The sequence below is a fragment of the Natator depressus genome, chromosome 3 (genome assembly GCF_965152275.1).
Source record: "Natator depressus isolate rNatDep1 chromosome 3, rNatDep2.hap1, whole genome shotgun sequence".
In the NCBI taxonomy this organism is placed as follows: Eukaryota; Metazoa; Chordata; order Testudines; family Cheloniidae; genus Natator; species Natator depressus.
Genome location: NC_134236.1, coordinates 158,925,736 through 158,944,400, shown reverse-complemented (window position 1 = coordinate 158,944,400; position 18,665 = coordinate 158,925,736). Strand labels below are relative to the sequence as shown.

The window sequence follows — 18,665 nt, the reverse complement described above, 5'->3', positions numbered from 1 at the left end:
TGAGAAAAATAGTGCACTGGACTATATCAACCGTGTAGGCTCTGGAGGAGCAAAATGTGCTTAACGGCTCTATTATAAATCCCTGACATTCAGTCTTTAATATCTGTTGGGGCTAAAACATGATTCCTTAAATCAAAGGCCTCAAAAAGTCTAAACATATGACATCTTTGCAGTTACCTTTATCCACCAAACTTATAATCTCCTCAAAGAATTAAATCAGGTTTATTTGATGAGCCCCATTTTCCATAAAACCATGTCTACTAGCATTGATTCTATTCCTATCCTTTAATTCTTTATTAATAGAATCCCTTATCAACTTTTTCATTATTTTGCCTGGGACTGATGTCAGGGTAACTGGCCTATGGTTGCCCAGGCTCATCCTGCTTGCCCTGTTGGAATACGGGCACACCATTATTACGCTTCTAGCCTTCTGAATTTCTTAGGTGTTTGAACCTGGGTCTCCCACATGCCAGATAAGTACTTTAACCACCAGGCTATTAGGTAAAGAGCAGTGCCACTTAAGAACAGAAGAACTGTCACACTGGGTCAGACCATGCTTCATCTTGCCCAGGATCCTGTCTCTGACAGAGGCTTCTACCAGAGATTCAGGGGCAGTGTGCAGAACAGGACAATTATGGGGGGGTTGCCCTGAGCATGGGGTTGTCCCCCTGACCATCTTGGATAAATGCCATTGATGGACCTAACCACCAGTCCGTTTTTTGAACCCACTTACACTTTTGGCCATCACAACATCCTGTGGCAATGAGTGCCAGAGTTACTTATGTACTGCATGAAAACTACTTCCTCTTGTCTGTATCAAACCTGCAGCCTATTAACGTCACCTGGTGATTCCTAGTTCTTGTATTGTGTGAAAGGGTCAATAACACGTCTCTATTCACTTTTTCCACACCGGTCATGATTTTCTACATCTCAGTGGTATCCATCCTTGGTAGTCTGTTTTCTCAGCTGCACAGCCCTTATCTTTATTGTCTGTCCTCTATGGTAACTGTTCCAGACTCTTTATCACCTCTGCTGCCCTTCTCTGAAACTTTTCCATTTCCACTATATCCTTTTTGAGATGGGGCGCTCAGAACTGCATGTAATATTCACGGAGAGGTGCTCACCATGTGTTTACAGAATGGCATTGTGATATTTTCTATCTCTTTCCTAATATATTCTTAGCCTTTTTGACCACTACTGCACATTGAGCGGAAGTTTTCAGAGAACTATCCACAGTGACTCCAAGATCTTTCTTGCCTAATGAAAGTTAATTTAGACCCCCGCATTGTATATGTATAGTTGGGATTATTTTTCCAGTGTGCATTACTTTGCATTTACCAGCATTGAATTTCATCTGCCGTTTTGTTGCCCAGTCACCCTGTTTGGTGAGATCCCTTTGTAACTCCTCCCACTTCCTCCTCCACAATTTGTGTGTGTGATATATGAATATATGACCTATCTTGGTCGCCTGTCACAGACCTGGTTGGGCTCCCCCTGTTCATGGCTCACTGGATTGCAGTGAGGAGATCCAGTTGTTGAATCCCTGCGTGTTTCAAGCCCCAGAGTCAGAACAGAGCCCGGGCACTGTCCCAAGGCACAAGTTTGGGGTGCAGATCCTCTGTCTAGCACCCTCTCCCGAGAGCTGTGATGACATACTCCCCCTGCTCACTCTCTGGAAGTAGTGCTTATTCCTCTGACTCCCCCTGTAGCTTAAACACACCTTCTCCCAGAACTTCACCCAAAGGTGTCAGACTGCTGGTTTCTCTCTCTCTCTCTCACACACACACACACACACACACACACACTCTTTGCACAGAAGTCTAACACATTATTGCTCTTTACTTAATCATATGAGAAATACACAGATCTATAGAAGAATAATAAACCTTACATGCATTTCCTTGCCTCAGTTTCCTCACCGCTCCAGGGAGTCCTGGGGCTGGGGTTAGAGTCCTTTGGGCTCGTCCAGCATCCTTCTGTTTCCGTTCCAGTGCATGGCTTGTGTTCTGAAACTTGGAGCCTTCTCTTCCCCCAGGTCAGCTTGCTTCCTCTGACCTTGGTCAGTCTGGCTGCTTCTGTCCTCCTGCCCAGACTTCCTGTGACTGCTTTCATAACCCTTTGCTTCGGTCATCACTTGCTGCCTGTCTCCTGCTTTGGAAACTTTCCACTTCTCCACTCCCATCAGACAGAGAAGGATGGAGCTCCTTCCAGCTCAAGCAAATTTCCTTAGCATACCTATCATCCAGTCAAAACACAGTTGCTAAAGTTAAGTTCCCCTCACTGGCCTCCAGTTTGTGTGTACCTGCTACAGGCCCTGTCAGCAACGGTGAATACTTATTGAGACCGGGGCTTTCCATGATACAGCAATTCCATAATAACTTCATAATATCACTTAATTGTCAAGTAATTGTGCGTAATACAGAGATAACTGGGTGTTAGGGAGGAGGTCAGACTAGATCAGTGGCTTTCCAGTCTACTGTACCCCTTTTAGGAGTCCGATTTGTCTGGCGTACCCCCAAGTTTCACCTCACTTAAAAACTACTTGCTTACAAAATCAGACATAAATATACAAAAGTGTGACAGCACACTGTTACTGAAACATTGCTTACTTTCTCATTTTGACCGTATAATTATAAACTAAATCAATTGGACTATAAATATTGTTCCTACATTTCAGTGCATAAAGCAGTATAAACAAGTCATTTGTCTGTATGATATTTGTTCTGTACTGACTTCACTAGTGCTTTTTATGTAGGCTGTTGTAAAACTAGGCAAATATCTAGCTGAGTTGATGTACCCCCTGGAATACCTCTGGGTACCCTGAGGAGTACCCATAGCCCTTGTTGAGAACCACTGACATAGATGATCTAATGGGCCCTTGTGGCTGTGAACTGAATTAAAGAAGCAAGGAAAGGCACCAACCTAATTGCTTTCTAGCTCACCTTTGGAGGCTGGAAGCTAATGGACTGAGGGGTAAAGTGAAAGATTGAATCCTGCCCCTATTGACTTCAACAGAAGTAGGATTCAAAGTGTAAATGAATAAATTTCAGCAGAGAGCAGCTTGGGGGTGCAGTGAACACAAGTTTGTGCTGCTGCTTGGGTCTAGACTTGGGTACCTGGTGCCAGCAATGGCACAAAGCAAGCAGTTTATGGTAGCGGATTCTGATCTCCCTGGGTCCCATGGTAGGAGGGTATTGCACTGCTGATGGCGGAGAGCATTGTCAGCTGTGAGTGGCATTGCTGGCCTGCTCTTCCCAGCAGAGGAACAGTGCGAGTGCCGAGAGCTGCAGCCAAAGGAAGGGGCAGACGGCAGGGCCAATGGAGGTATTCACTAGAAGGAGAAGCCAGAAAGGCCTCTACTTGTTCATAGCAGAGGGTGGGGGAGGAACAAGGGATGACGCGAGAGGGCAGCGTGCAGACTTCTGGAAGCAGCTATCACAGGCACGCACCTTCCATGTTTGGCTGTAGACAAGACAAAATGCTGCTTGTGTAATAAATAGCTGCAGCTTGTTCGGTTATCTGCTGAAGTTGTCTCTGCAGTATGACAGGAGCAGAGATAAGTACCAATCAGTTACAGCTGGGATTGGGAATGAGGGAAAATCTCACTGCTTACCTGTAATTCTTTCCCAAGAATAGCAGTGTATTTCCATGCTGGTCATGTGGACTTTAGAGAGCATCATTCAGGCTCACATGGCTCCAGGGTTCCTAGAAGTTTTTAAGGTCAGGCTTGACAAAGCCCTGGCTGGGATGATTTAGTCGGGGATCGGTCCTGCTTTGAGCAGGGGGTTGGACTAGATGACCTCCTGAGGTCCCTTCCAACCCTGATACTCTATGATTCTATAGGGTAGTGGGGACTCCAGGCACTGACACTGGGTCTGAAGTTAATGGCAGCAGGGCTGTATGGCATGTCTGAGTCATGTGGACCTCATAGAAATGGTCTGATCAGAGACAGGAATTCACAAATTTGAATGCTCAGTCCCTTGCGTCTGGCAAATTACTTAATCCCACCCTGTCTCCTCATCTGTAAAACGGGGATAATGCTACTCCTTTACCGTCTCACAGATAGGATTAGGTAGTTATGGGTAAAATGCCTTGAAGGGGTAAAGCAGTGTGTGTTATCAAGATTGGTCAGTCTGGTGATGGTATCTGAAGAATTTTGTATAGCCCTGAAAACCTGTAAGCCAACCTCCTGATAAGCAAAAGGGAGACTGACCTTGCTGACTTTCATGCGGAAAGGAAAAGGCAAAAGGTAAACAAACAAATGGTGACAGGCTGGCTTTTAAGGATTTGCTATTGAAGGAGTTTGCGGCATAGCTGTAGTTGTGTTGGTCCCAGGATATGAAAGGGACAGATAGGTGAGGTAATATCTTTTAGTGGACCGACTTCTGCTGGTGAGGGAGACAAGCTTCTGAACCGCACAGAGCTCTTCATCAGACCTGAAGCTCAAAAGCTTGTCTCCCTCACCAACAGAAGCAGGTCCACTAAAAGATATTACCTCACCCTCCTTGTCTCTCTCACAGGAGCTGGAAGGGGAGTACTGAAATCTGCCTGTTTCCAAGATCCGATTTTGTAAAGGGACAGTCTTCCCCTTTAACTTGCATCAAATGTAATAAGTTGGTCTAAAAGGAATAAAACACTAGTGTGGATTTAGGTGGCCAAATCATTCCTGGTGTAACTCCACAGACAGTGGGGATTACACCAGGCCCAGAAAACTGTTCTAACTTCCTGCAGCAGGCTTTTGCCCTGGGAAAACACCCACTGAGCCATGGGTAGCATGAATTAAGTGGGTGCAACCTTTCTCCAAGTCTGTGGGCCAGGTCAATGCTGTAGGTTACTCAGCAGGTGTAAGTGGCAAAGTAGTGTACTCAGTGGTGTGCCCAACAAGTACATATTCCAGACAAAAGACGGAAGGTGCAAGAAAAAACTGCTATTCTTGCCCACTGTACACAGGGGGCTGAATTCTTATAGCAGCCTGAAAGCCAGCGTCAGTGGCTAGCAGGGAATGACCCTTTCCAAAAGGGAATCCCTGGGTGGCAACAAATTCATGCAGTTTTCAGGGGACAGTTCAGCATGTTAAGAGTAGAATATCTGTACTGTGATGCCTTAGCCTTGAACTTCAAATAAGTATGGGCAACTAGTATTAAAAAAAATTTGATTTGTACAGTGCTTTGACTACAGCTGTGTATAAGTGCAGATTTTTGTTGGTTGTTCGTTCTGTTTCGTCCTATTATGTTTACATACAATGATTATTCCTTCCTCTGCTGTTTGAGGACATTATTTCAATCTTTATCTCTGGGATATTAATCTTTGAGCTTCTTGCCCCAAGGGAGAAGCCTTTTTGGTTTGAATTTTGGAATCCAGTTTTAGGCTTTCTGCCAAGAGACTTTTGCACATTTTATTTATGGTTTTAAGCTGGTCTATTTGTAGTTTCCTAATCTGTATTTTTATCAGAAATTACTCTTGGTATTTCTGGAGTTAGAAGAAAAAGGAGTACTAGTGGCACCTTAGAGACTAACCAATTTATTTGAGCATGAGCTTTCGTGAGCTACAGCTCACTAGCTCACAAAAGCTTATGCTCAAATAAATTGGTTAGTCTCTAAGGTGCCACAAGTCCTCCTTTTCTTTTTGCGAATACAGACTAACACAGCTGCTACTCTGAAATCTGGAGTTAGACTGTCCCTCCCCAAATAGCTTTCAGAGAGGATTTTGATAGGGACAGCTTGAGGGTGGGAGGAGGACTCTTTCAATGAGTTAATATCGGGCACAATGAGAAAGCAGCTTGATTGGTCTCTGTCACAGGAAAGGCTATTCTACTTTGAGATGCAATCTTTTATTTTAGAGTCTGAGAGAGAGAGAACTAAAGTGTTACGTTTTTAATCGCACCCTCCAACTCTAATGATTGGTTTTGGAAGGAGTGTTGCACAAACTTCATCTAAATGTGGCACCTAGAGCAATGGGTACCCTAGACATGCCTCGTGGACTGTTTGGGCTTTGACTAGTATGGGGCCAGCCTACAAAGCAGAGAGAACCTTTTCCTCCCTCTTTAAAGGAGGGTTGTGCTCTGAGGGTTTGATCCTGTACCATTGACCTCAGTTGTCACAGGATCAGGGTTATAGTCCCAACTCCTCTGTGATGTGAAATTCTCTAGTAATTTCACCTGCCTGCAGTTTCTGTCTCAGTTATGAATGCTAAGTGAATCATCAGCCCTTGTAAACACGTTCTTGGTTAAAGGACATGGTATCAGATTCCCAACAGTGCTGGGCCAAGCACATCCTGGGTGGAACTTGGCCCTCTTACAGGGTTTAAAAATTGGCTTTACTGTGCAGAAACTGTCAGCATGCCTGACCCTGAGCCAGGGCAGGTAAGGGATGAGAGCATAGTTCAACATCTTGGCCTATTCAGTCCTCTCTGGGGCAATTAAGGAGAGGAACATAAGAACTGACCTACTGCATCAGAGCAGTGGTCATTTCCAGTCCACTAGCCTGGCTGTGCTGGTAGCCACTACCAGATGCTTCAGATGAAGTTTAAAAGAAGCACTAACAACTTTCCGGTGCAGGCTGGCGTATGCCCTGAAGCCATGAGCATTTACTGCTTCTGCAAAATATTCTATCCTCTTTACTGTAGCTGTGCTAACTGTGGAGGCAGCCGTGGCAGCTCCATAGTTAAGGATGAGCCTACATAAATGGCCATTATTATTTTGAATTTAATTGATACAAGTTTGTCTACTAAGAATTTGAGACCAACTCATTATCCATGGGCCAGCCAACGGTTAACAATTTCTGGGCAGAATCAACTTGAACTGTTCTTCAGCTCCTTTGGGGGAGGGAGTGAAAGGTCACTCTTTTGGTGTGGGGGGAGGGGAGGACCTCTGAGTCAGTCACTGCCTTTCAATTTTTAGCCACAATGCTGCACATTGCATTGTAACCAGCGATGTTTATTTCCTGCCTCTTGAACTACCTACCTCTGTAGAATTACAATGTTAAGCAAACATGAAGAGTCCTTCCACATCCAACTGTAACCTCAGTAATATTATCTGCTGTAGGAGATGGTTCATGTACTAAGCAGGTAGATAAAATACACATTCGTTCTATAGTGCTTCCCATCCAACAATCTCAAAGCAAATAGCGAATCAAGCCGCCTAGGAGGTGGCTGTTGCTAACCCCATTTTACAGTTGGAGAAATGGAGCTAGTGTTACCAAGAGCTGCAGCCACAGGTACCCTGCCAGCCAGTGGATGCCTCAGCCCTGGCCTAGGCTCCCTGTACACTGCATGAACAGAGGTGCCAAAGAAAGGGATTCACAAGCTAGCCTGCTGTGTGGGGAGCTGCCTAAACTAGGCAGTAGGAAATGCTGAGATCCAGCTGTGACCCCACTTCTAGATTTAGGTGCCTAAGCCAGCTCAGCCCTTTTGCATGAAAAATAGTGCTAGAGGGTATTTCTCAAGCTCTCCTGTTGAAACTGCTCCACTTCAGCCCAATGACTAATTTATACAGAGGAATGGACTCTAGTTTAGTGATTAGCGCATGCTTCCAGGAAACCTGTCTTCAGTCCCAGCTGCCATGGCTGTCTACATCTGGAACAGCTTCAACAGGAGAGAGTGAGATTACCCAAGGAGACCCAAGGCACTCATCTGGGAGGTGGGAGACCTGGGTTCAAGACCCTGCTCCAAAGCAGAGGGTGGGGAGATCTGAATCTTGGTCTCCTAGGTCCAGGGTGAGTGTTCACCACTAGGGTATTGCCCAGAAAGGGGAGAGTGGTGGGGGCTCCTCCACCTCCACTGGCTAGGTTTTGTGTAGAACCTAATTCAGGAGGCATGCTCTTAAGTGGCCCCTGAGAACGTCTACCAGATCAGACACCACAGGTAAGATAGGTGGGAGCTAGGTGCCACAGTATATGCTCACCAGCAGAACATTGGGGGCCTATGGAATTTTGATACCTACATTGTTAGGTGGTAGCTAAGAAAGTTTTGAGGATCTAAATTTTGGAGTTAGGTGCCTAAATCCATTTATGAAGCTGGCCCCTAAGTGACTTGCTTAAACTAATGCATGAAAGCTGCACTAAGGCTGGGCATAGCTAGGACTCCTGCATTATAACTATCAGACAGTGCTTCTTTCTACTGAACTGAGTTTTAAGAGGATGATGGAGACACTGGTTCAGACTTGTCATCAATAAGGTAAAAAACACAAACTGGCTATAGTCCTGCTTATTCATGGAAATGTTAAATCTGTAAGACAAGGTTAGGCTTCAGTGTGAAGTATGGGGATGGAGCCACATACCCTTAGCGTATGTCTACACTTAAAAACAGTACAGCAGTGCAGCTGCAGTGGTTCAGTGTAGACACTACCTATGCCAACAGAGAGCGTAGCTAGGCTGATGGAAGAATTCTTCATCATTGATGTAGCACTGTCTTTCCTGGGGGTTAGGTGGGTATAGCTACGTCTCTCAGGTGTGGATTTTTCACACCCCCAAGACACACAGCTGCTATCCCATGTAAATTCCTAGTGTAGACCAGGCTTGAGCATGTATACAGAAGCAAGGTAAGCTAGAAGAAGATCTCACTGCATCATGGTGCACAATGCAAGAGGCAATTGAAAAGGAGTCATTCCAAGCAGATTTCTCTTTTTGGGTACCTGCTAGAGCAGTGATCAAGTTGTACACAGGAGGAATAAATCCAATCAGATAAGATACAGAGGAAGTTTTCCGCTTTACATCATGTAATCTTAATCCCTCCAAAGCTACATGTGTTTTTGGCCCTCAGTATGTTTGACATTGTTTCATAGGAAGTGAACAAAAAAACCCAACTTACCGGTACTACTCATTCAGTGTCTTGCACAAGTATCTCTTCAGGTAGCAGAATATACAAAAAAACATGTTAATTTTGGTTCAATTACTTTAAAAATAGCATTTGCTGAAGGAATATATATTTTAGAACAAGTCTCTCAATACTGGAACAGTCCTTCTAAATTCAAATTTAGAGAGGTTTTAAGCTAATGTTGGGGTAAAAACTAACTTCTATTGCTGAATCATGAGGGGCTGAGTCAGACTCAGGGTATTTTTTTTAAAGGGACAGAGGGTTTGAAAACCAAACTCTTGAGACGGGGACTATTTAAATACAAACATTCCAGCCTTGTGCTAGCACCTGAAAACAACATTTGTTTTTTTTTAAATTATCCAAGATGAGTGGAGAAAACAAATGGTGTAAAGTTCAGTTTAAATAATTACTCTTACCATAGCCAAAGTAGCATGTATAACCCCTTAGTGTCACTTATTTTGGACTATCTGATTTCACTTTGCATCAGTCCCATTGCTGGCATTAGGATATGAGTGGGTTGTGTAAGAATTAGCTACACTGTTTTTCCCCCACAAAGCATTATTTCCAAAGAAGCTTTCACAGGCTATAGTCCTAAATTACAAAACAACTATGATGCTCAGGTAGGGAAGCTATTTTGCATATACACAAGGGAAGAGCATATATGGCTCATCCCCATAACTACCTGGCTTTCCCATTAACCTAATCTACACCTAGATGTGATGAGTAATACTAATGAACTATACTTCCTACTAGTACATGTTCTGCTGATCTAAGTATATTTTATGACTGAACAGCATGAGAATCAGATCTCTCCCTGTGGACTGTGTCAAAAGAGTGCAAACTAATTAAGGAAGTATTGAGGGTAATTACTGCTATGAAGCACTTGTATGGCTATAGTATAGAACCACAGCTGTTGGGGTACCCTCACTGTCCATTTCCACGCTCATGTCACTCCTCACAACCCTCCCCATGTGAGAGTGGGTTGGGAGGTACACTATAACGATTTGGATGTGCTAAAGTGGGATCTAAACTTGATTACTATACTACATGCAGGCCTTTGAAGGCAGCATAGAGATGCACCCTCTGCAGGAGAACCACCATCCTGCACAAGTTTTCCCCTTACCATTCACTGCTCTCTGCGGCTGGAAGGGGAGCTGCAGTCACCTTTAGTTTTTTCTTTTCTGTTTCTCTACTACCCACAGAGACTTGCTCCGATACTGATTTAGGCTGAGTTGTGTCTTCCATGTACACAAGGGTGGAGGCAATCTAGCACATTCACCCCTTGCTAGGGTAGCATCTTTTAATCCCCTCTAGACTGCTTTCCTCTTTCTATAGAGCTGGGACAAGTATACAGATGGGATCTGGGGAGATGGATAACAGAAGGCCATGACTTTCACAGCTAGGCCAAAGCCCTAGGTCATAGTCCCAGTGCCATTGAGTGGATGTCCTAGGGAATATTGCCCAGAGAATTCTGAGTAGAAGGGTTGGAAAAAACACAGCAACTACAACTCACAAGTCTTTCCCGTTTTGCTCTCAGCCAGGGTCCGCACCTGAACTTTGAGGGAGTCAGCAGCTGGCAAGAGCAGACACACAGCTTGAGCAGGTAATGCAGCTTTGGGAGGAAAGGAAAATGGGCCCAGTTGGAATCATCTCTTCCCCTGACTTGTCTCCACACCCAGAAGGGGTGACACTCCTCCCATGGGCACTAGGATGTGTGCAGTGCCCTACCTCCCCATAGCCCACATTGACCTAAGGAAGAAAAGGTCCATCAAGGCTTTAGTGCCAGAGCTCAAACAAACTGGCAGAAAGCAGGTACAGCTCACCCAATAGGTGCTGGAGCAGGGACTCTGTGGGAAAAGTTTTAACTGGAGACACTCTGCTTTGGGAGGAGGGTATAAAACAAAGCCAGTTTCTCTTCACCTTAACCGCACTCTGCGAGCCCTTCATGCTCCCTTCCTTTGCCTAATCCACTCAATTAACTTCCACTTAATGTTTTTTAAAAAATTATGGCACAAACATGCTATTTGACACCATCACATTGCTTACTCCGTTAGATCCATGTCTCTAGCGACTTTAAGCACCTCAAGGCAGGAACGGTTGGTGCAGTGTCTGGCGCAGTAAGACACCCTAGCCACTACTACAGTAATGAAAATACTCATTATGTGCAGATAATCTCCACCCCAGAGGGACATTAACCTTCTCCAATGCACATCCTCAGGCAAACTGTCCACATAGCCTTGTGGTTTTTAATTGACAACCATTAGCATGCTCAGGGCAGTGTATAAGTACAGCAGAACTGAAGAGTAGGGGAGAAAAGGTTGCTGTATACTGTGAATCTTTACGAAAAGGAAGGGCATTTAAAAAAACATTACCATGTTCTACTTGAACAGCCATCTACAGGGGTAAAATTAATAAAAAGCCAACAGGGGTTACAGATAAATGTATTTTAATTAAGATTAAATATATTATTCCAAGGTATTTTAAATCGCACTTGTACTGTACTAAACAGCCAGAGGCAATAAAAAAAGTTCGGAAACTGAGAAGTTCTGACATCCAACACGCGACAGTAAATGCTGCCAGTTAAAGCGACATACACTGCTCCCAAGAACAATATATATTTTAGAGAAAAGTCAAACTTTTTTGTATGGACAAAATCTAAATTGAAAACTGGAAGAAATATTAGTGCCTGCCTTTATTTTTTACATTTTTTTAAAAAGCAAGGTACTTCCTAACTCCATGGCCTATATACTGTATGTACACATGAGTAGAACATTTTACAAGTGTTTTGGATGGAGCAGCAGTAGCTAGCTATAAGCTGGTCGTGTGTTGCTGAACCAAATGCCAAGACAAGTTAAGCATTCTATAGGAGCCTTTTCTCCACAGTTGGTGTGAGAAAAAGAAAGTGAATCATGTACATACAAATCACATATTCAAACAACGCCCCCCCCGCCTCCCAAACGCCAACATCCCTATTTGTTATGGAACTGTACAAGCTGCCACTAATCAATGGAAATCCTACTGCAATAAGTGATTTGAGAAAGATGCAACAGTAATCAAGTGCATTACCCACGCAGAATGCGCAGTTCACCTTTACCATACCTGAACCCCCTCTCATCCCTTCAAAACAAAGCTCCATAGAAAAGTGCACTGTTTCTGCAGATATGCACCAGATAGCCATCTGTATTTGTTTTCAGAGCACAAACTATGAAAATGCTTCAACAGTATCTATGAAATATGGCATGGGAGATTAAAGCTAAAATATTTAAGGATCTGCAGGAACATTCTGCTTTTCCCTGAAAAACATAATTACAAACTAGAATTAAAGCATGGAGGGTTTGCACACAAGTACCCCCAGATTAAGCTAAAATGGGTTGTTCCTGGCAGTGATTTCCATAATATTAGTGCAACATTAATCCCTACACTTCACCAAAATGATTGAGATAACTGTTTAAATGCACTATGTGCAGATTTAGGTTTACAAAAAACACAAAGCAAGAGCTGAGAGTTGTGCAGAAAACTGATTTCACTTTGAAGTCTACCCGTACAGCAAATCAGCAAACAAGATAAGAACTTACTCATCCCCTGGTTCAGTGTCAGAATCCCACCACGGCTAGCAGTAGGTGGAGGGGGCACTAAGATTCTGCTTTGTGTCACTAGTTACACATATTTTCAATTGCTATCCTGGTTATCTCTTCCAATTTTGAAGTCACACAAGGGGCTCCATTTTTACAGTACTGTTGTATTGATCTGGACTATGCAGCCCCACTGAAAACAAATGCCATTATCTTTTATTCACTACACTGTTTTAAGAGATGGAATAAGTTATCTCTTGCATGACAACAGAAGAGACACAACTTGGTTCAAGTTTTAATTGTGTAAAAATCTGACATTTGAATACAGTTTTAAGGGAGAGACTTGCTACATTGCAAATCGTAACCAATTCTGCCCATTAAGGATGAGACCCCGTCTAATAACAAATCACCATAAATTCCCAAAGCACACAGACCAGGCAACACCATACCAACAACCGTTCAGACACTACGTGCTTGTGTGTGTAAGTAAGTAACAGTTTGGAGGTTTTGTATATGCAGTTAGTGTGACTTAGTCTAAGCACTGGCAGCCAGTGATTTCATTGGCTAACCTCTTGATGCCATTAAGGGCTGGGAGGTCCTGTGCTAAGCCCAACGTGATCTTCATTACAATTGTGCAGCAGAAAAATCCCAGCTTTTAATGTTAAAGTTCACACACAAACCGTATAGATACACCAGACAGGGTAAAATAGACTCAAAAGATCCATTACATTTGAAGAAAATTCCGAATAAAATGATGTCTTCTGCACAGCCCCAGCCTCCGACACTGCAACATCTTTATCTAGTATAATAGACTCTGTAGTAAACTGTTTTTGATCTCCATAATGAGTAGGAGTTGTCAAATTTAAGGAGATAAACTCCTCTCCCTGGGTACTGGTGGCTGCCAGCGTACACTTCTTCGTGACAGTCTCGTCTGTATACAGGCACTATTTCATCTAGCTGAGGCTTGCTGGCATTCTTTTTGGATTTCTCTTCACTGTTTTCTGTAGTGGAAAAAATAAATATCAGTCATTAAATATGAGGGGGGATTTTATGCAAAGAAAGAAAGAAAGAATAAAATAAAATGACTGGATTTTGTTTTGCTAGTCCAAGAGGGACCAGGAAGACACAAATCAGTGTTATTTGAGTAACAAAATAAGAGGTATGTTTAACTATTTGGGAGCATGTGGGTTTTTTGTTTTGTTTTGTTTTTTTGGGCGGGGGGGAGACTGTTAGGGACTAAGCATTCATGAGGAAGATTTAAGGTAAGATTTCTAAAATGAAGTACGGAAATGAGTCTCTTTATTCCTGCCTGAGGAAGTTCTTTATCCATTTTATGAGCGGTACCTTGTTGTGACATTACATTTACAAAGAAGGGGAAACCAGCCTTTAGTTCAGTCTGATCATGGGTTTCTTCATCAATCATGCACTTTATGAATCCACTAATGTTAAATAATAAACAGATCCAGGGCCTGATTTTCAAAGGGTCTTGAGCCATCACAGCTTCCATTAAAGTTAATCAGAGCAACTGGTGCTCAGCATTTCAGAGTTGCACCATAAGCACTTTTTACAGATCTTGTCAGAGGATCTCAAAGCCCAGCTATTTCAGACTCCTCTCGAGAGCCACTTTTGCTCAAGATCAGAGTTAATTCTCTGCACCCTGAAGTCTTTAAACCACGATCTGAGGACTTCAATAGCTCAGACATAAGTTAGGGGAGTTACAGGAGTTGGTGGGTGAGATTCTGTGGCCTGCTCTGGGCAGGAGGTCAGACTAGACAATCATAATGGTCCTTTCTGACCTTAAAGTCTATGATTCTATGATAATGAAAAGACTCAATAACTGATAGCACAGTAACATAAAGGTTAGCTGAGCTAACTGTTGAACTCCTGACAATAGTTAGGGTGGCTGACCTACTGTTATTCATGTGAGCTGAAGGACAGCCCATTAAGTGGGGTGGCCTGACCTGATGACTAGACCACAGCTGGCTGAATTAAGGTCAGCCTGAGGCGTTTCCAAATGTGGTTCACTTGGTTGTAAAATATCCGCAGGTCATTTTGTTCACTTGTCTATGCAGAGCAGTTGTGCACTTGCAAGCACATCCCTGTGCACAGTTTTTGCAGGCAGGACACAGTACACCCGACGGTGGCCGAGCAGTTCAGTGGCAGAGGACAGATGGCTGGGTCACAAGCTCCTGCAATGGCATGCCAGACTCCCCGGTGGCTGAGGGAAGGGACCTGGGTCCAAGCCTTTGGCCACCTGGGTTATTGCAACGTCAGGCCTTGGAAGAGAGGATGGGGAGGTTAATTTCCTTCCTGGAAAATAAGTCAGCAGTGCAGGAATTGAATCCTTTAGGGGAGTATTAAAGGTACATGGAGACTTTCACCACCATGTCTTGAGTTTTGGTCCAACATATAGAATAATGGAAGTGTGCATTTCATTGCTTGAGTCATTCGATACTGGACAAAGCACTGGAGACTAGATACTCATACATCAGAGGCAGGAGAATGAAAAGACAACCGAGTAAGTCTTTTCCATCTCTGACTTTTAAGAGTGGTATTTCTCATTCTCCCTCACATCAGGCTACTTTAACTCACTTACATGATCACCTGTTTTAATCACACCATATCATCTACAGGTGAAGTTTTCAAAGGGGCCTCTCTACCCAACCTCCATTTCTATGTGAACATTTTATGCACAAAAGGCTCCTTTTCTAGGTTTCAAATCACTGCACATAAGCCCCGCAATGCCAACAGGGAAAGGCAGGAAACCATCAGATGTAGCAATGTCCAAAGATCAATTCCAAAGAATGCTTTCACCATACTGTGTAGTTATTTCTAAAATGGACACTCGGCATTGTGACCTTTTGTGTTTAAGATTTTTTTTTTTTTTCAAGTTCCATGAAGGAGAGTTTCACTTATCAGTGGCTTATCTTAGTACCCTAGCTAGCACCAAGTGTTATCTGGGTCAGTATCTAGCAGAAGCAGGGATGTCCAGATTTGCCTACTACATAGTCATATATTAGGAAATCTAACAGCCTGAAGGTCATGTCCTAAAACAAAGATTTCCCTTAACCTTCAGCCCCACAGGTCCCAGCATCAGCCTAGCACTAAAGGCTTTGCACTTTATGGCCCCTTCTATCAAGGAACTCTCAGTGCAGAAATAATTTTGCCTCTCAATACCCATATCCAGGACAATATGTTTTACAGATTAGGAAGTCAAGAGAGTGGTTAAGTGACTTTGCTCAAGGTGACAAAGTATCAGGATGAGAAACAGAATCCAGGCATCTCCCCCTTGCTTTGATCACAAGACCAAGATCATCCTTCCACCCCAGCATGCAAGGTTTGAGCACCTTGTTCAAGGTGGAGCATAGCATACCGACTCCCACAGTCTACACGAGCACCACTTCAGTGTTGAAGGAACAATTTTTTTTAAATCACTTCTCTCTGAAGTGTTATTGTTACAGCCCCAAGATTAGAGAAAAAAAATAATTAGAGAAATCAATCAGAGAAAAAATCAGCTCATCAGTTGAGCATTTAACAGCAGCAAGGATTGTTTCCCTTAGAGTGTCTTTCACACCAAAAGAGAAAAGGACAAAATAGTAAAATAGAACCATAAAAACCAGCAACAGGACTGAGACACATGCACAGAGCCATGGCTCCTGAAGCCAAACAAACAATCCCCAGAATTGAAGTTTTCACTTTAAAAAGTTGTATTTCAGACCTTGTGATTGCAAAATAAAAGTCTGAAATGTAAGCCAAGCGTAACCATGGCAGTGGTGTCTGCAGACAGCCTGAAGAAAAGGTTCTAAAGAGGTGTTAACCTCCGCATTTATTCCAATGGGGTGTTAACTTTGAAAGCCCTAATGCTCTGGGAGGGGCCCCTACACATTGAGAATTGTGCGCTACCCTTGCTGTCAGCCCCCATTGCAGCTCTGTTGGGGTGTTGGTGGCAGGACCTCTTTGCTTGAGTGGGTAAGAACCTCTCTCCTTTGGGAATTTCCCCAGCCTGCTTAAGGAGCAGTGGTCTGGACAGGAGGGAGGCCCTATCTTGCCAGAAGATGGAGTAATAGTGACTCCTCCCTCAGCCATATGGGTGACCCTTGCCATTCACCCCAAAGGGTTGTGGGGCCATGAGGGCCAACACACGTGGATGCAACTAGGACCATGACTGCCTTAGCCTGGCCGCAGTCAGATGTGGTACTTGAAACAACTAGTAACTAAGATTTGGAAGGGACAGATTTCATGTTTAGAGGGACACCAGCTGTGCAGAGGGTGCGCACAAAAAAGAGACCCTTACATTAGAGTATGGCCAATAGACACCATTAAAAGCGTATATAAAATAAGCAAATATACCTTCATCTTCATCCTCATCATCACTGGATTCGCTGACATGCACGCTGACTGCAGTGTTAGGGGAGTCTGTCCATTCAAAATATACCCCAAAACCAATGTCATAATTGTCTGTAGCAAACTCCCAGAAGAGATACGACCCCTCTTCATGAGTTGGTACTCTGACTGTAACCACTTCTCCTCGGCCTACTGTGATCACGGAGTCTGCATCCTGTCGGATCTTCTCTTTAAAATCTTTTATCTGGGGTCGTGTCCACATGGATGGAGCAGCTATCACTGGAACAGATTCTAAAGAGGAAGGAAAAAGCATGGACAGTGAATGATTTGCCTTTAAAAATACAGTTATTTTAATGTTATGTAATAACAAATCACTTCTGTAAGACATGGCACCACCCAGCCTCTGCAGGGCAAGTCTCAAGGTTGCTTCCAAAACGGAGCTTTCATGCTACTACAGGACAATGCTCTTTTAACGGAGGCCTAGCAAACGCACATGAAATATATCATGAAGCCTGCATTGTAACATTGTACATATTACAAATCTGCCCCTTAGAACTAAGTCTGGCTGAGCGTGTCATTTGATTTGCAGCTGTCTGCACACCTAAGCTGACTGACAATACTATCTATCTTTACTCAGACAAAATTTCATTCCTAAGACATCACTTCAGTGCAGTGCAATATGGGTTACTACTACAGTCAAAGACACTGGTTCTATGACAGCTACACAAGGTTACTTAAACCCTTTAAACAAATCCTTGAAATGTAACTCTTAAACACGCAAGCTGTTTTATTTGATGTGCTCAGTAGAACTGCTCCACTTTTTCACATAGGACCCAGAACCCATCCCCAGTTTCTTGCTAGGGCCTGCCCAAATCTTACAAGGATTTTGGATGAAGGTGGGCAAGTGCCACTGATGAAGCCAGGAACAGTGATAGACAGAACTGGGGAGTGGGGAAGGGAAGCTGATAGTGGGTTGATTTTCCTCCTCCAGCTCCACAGACTGTTACAACAGGGCTGTCCCTGGGAGCCAAGGGAACAGTGAGGAGCTGCAGTCTGTTGGGTTGGAAGGAAGATGGATCTGGATCATGGGGAGAGCAGCAGCGGCAGGCAGAAAGGAGAGAACAAGTTATTCCTTTAGAGTCACTCTCTTTAGACACTTGGAACTAGTGTCCATGGGAATATGCCCCCCGCCGCATTCAACCAACAGCCCCACTCCCCCATCAAGACCCACTTGTGGAACCGATCCTATACAGAGAGAAGCTCTGCAACAGAACTTCTACCTTACATTCCTTCCCTCTATGGTCTTGTGTCTCAGTTACCTTCAGCTCAAGAGGACTGGATGGGGGCTCTTTGGAACCCATCCAGCCCTCTCCTACTTTAAGTAATGGAGTTGCTGCACATTCTTCATCTTCCATAGGAACTGAGCACACTGCCTTTATACCTAATCCTTTCTGCTTTGGAAAAGGGAGAGAGTGGGCCCAAGAACCACATCTAGCTCTGACATGGTAGTAGGGAGTGATAACTACAGAACCACAATACGAGGGGGGGGGGGCAACAGATAAGTTACTTACTTTACAGAACTGGAAATTCTTTGAGCTGTGTGGTCCCTATCTCTATTCCATTGTAGGGGCACATGCACTCTATGCATCCTGAGGTGGAGGATTCTTGTAAGCAGCGTCCATTGGTCCATGGATGTGCCCTTCCTCTTCTTGGGCCTCAGACCAAGAGATAATGGACAGAGCAGACCGACTGCCTCTCCAGTCCCTTCTCTACTGTGAATCCAGGAATGATCCGAATCAGAGGGGAATGAAGGTGGGTAGTGAAATATAAATAGGGACCACTTATCTCAAAGAACCTCCAGTTACTATAAGGTAAGTAATTTTTCTTCCAGTATTGGTCCCTAAATGCATTCCACTGTGGTGACTGTCAAGCAGTACT

The 18,665-nt window shown here is 43.8% G+C and overlaps 1 protein-coding gene across 1 annotated transcript in view; it reads right to left on the bottom strand.

Annotated features, from left to right (window-relative positions):
- Positions 1–11,405: 11,405 nt before the first annotated feature.
- ACBD3 (acyl-CoA binding domain containing 3) overlaps positions 11,406–18,665 on the bottom strand; it is a 30,437-nt gene continuing 23,177 nt past the window's right edge. Inside the window, exons 7-8 of the mRNA XM_074949171.1 lie at positions 16,734–17,018; positions 11,406–13,384 (exon numbers count right to left, since the gene is read on the bottom strand). Of these exons, the coding sequence (XP_074805272.1) occupies positions 13,179–13,384; positions 16,734–17,018 (491 nt within the window). The 3' untranslated portion in view covers positions 11,406–13,178. The remainder of the gene's footprint in view (positions 13,385–16,733; positions 17,019–18,665) is intronic.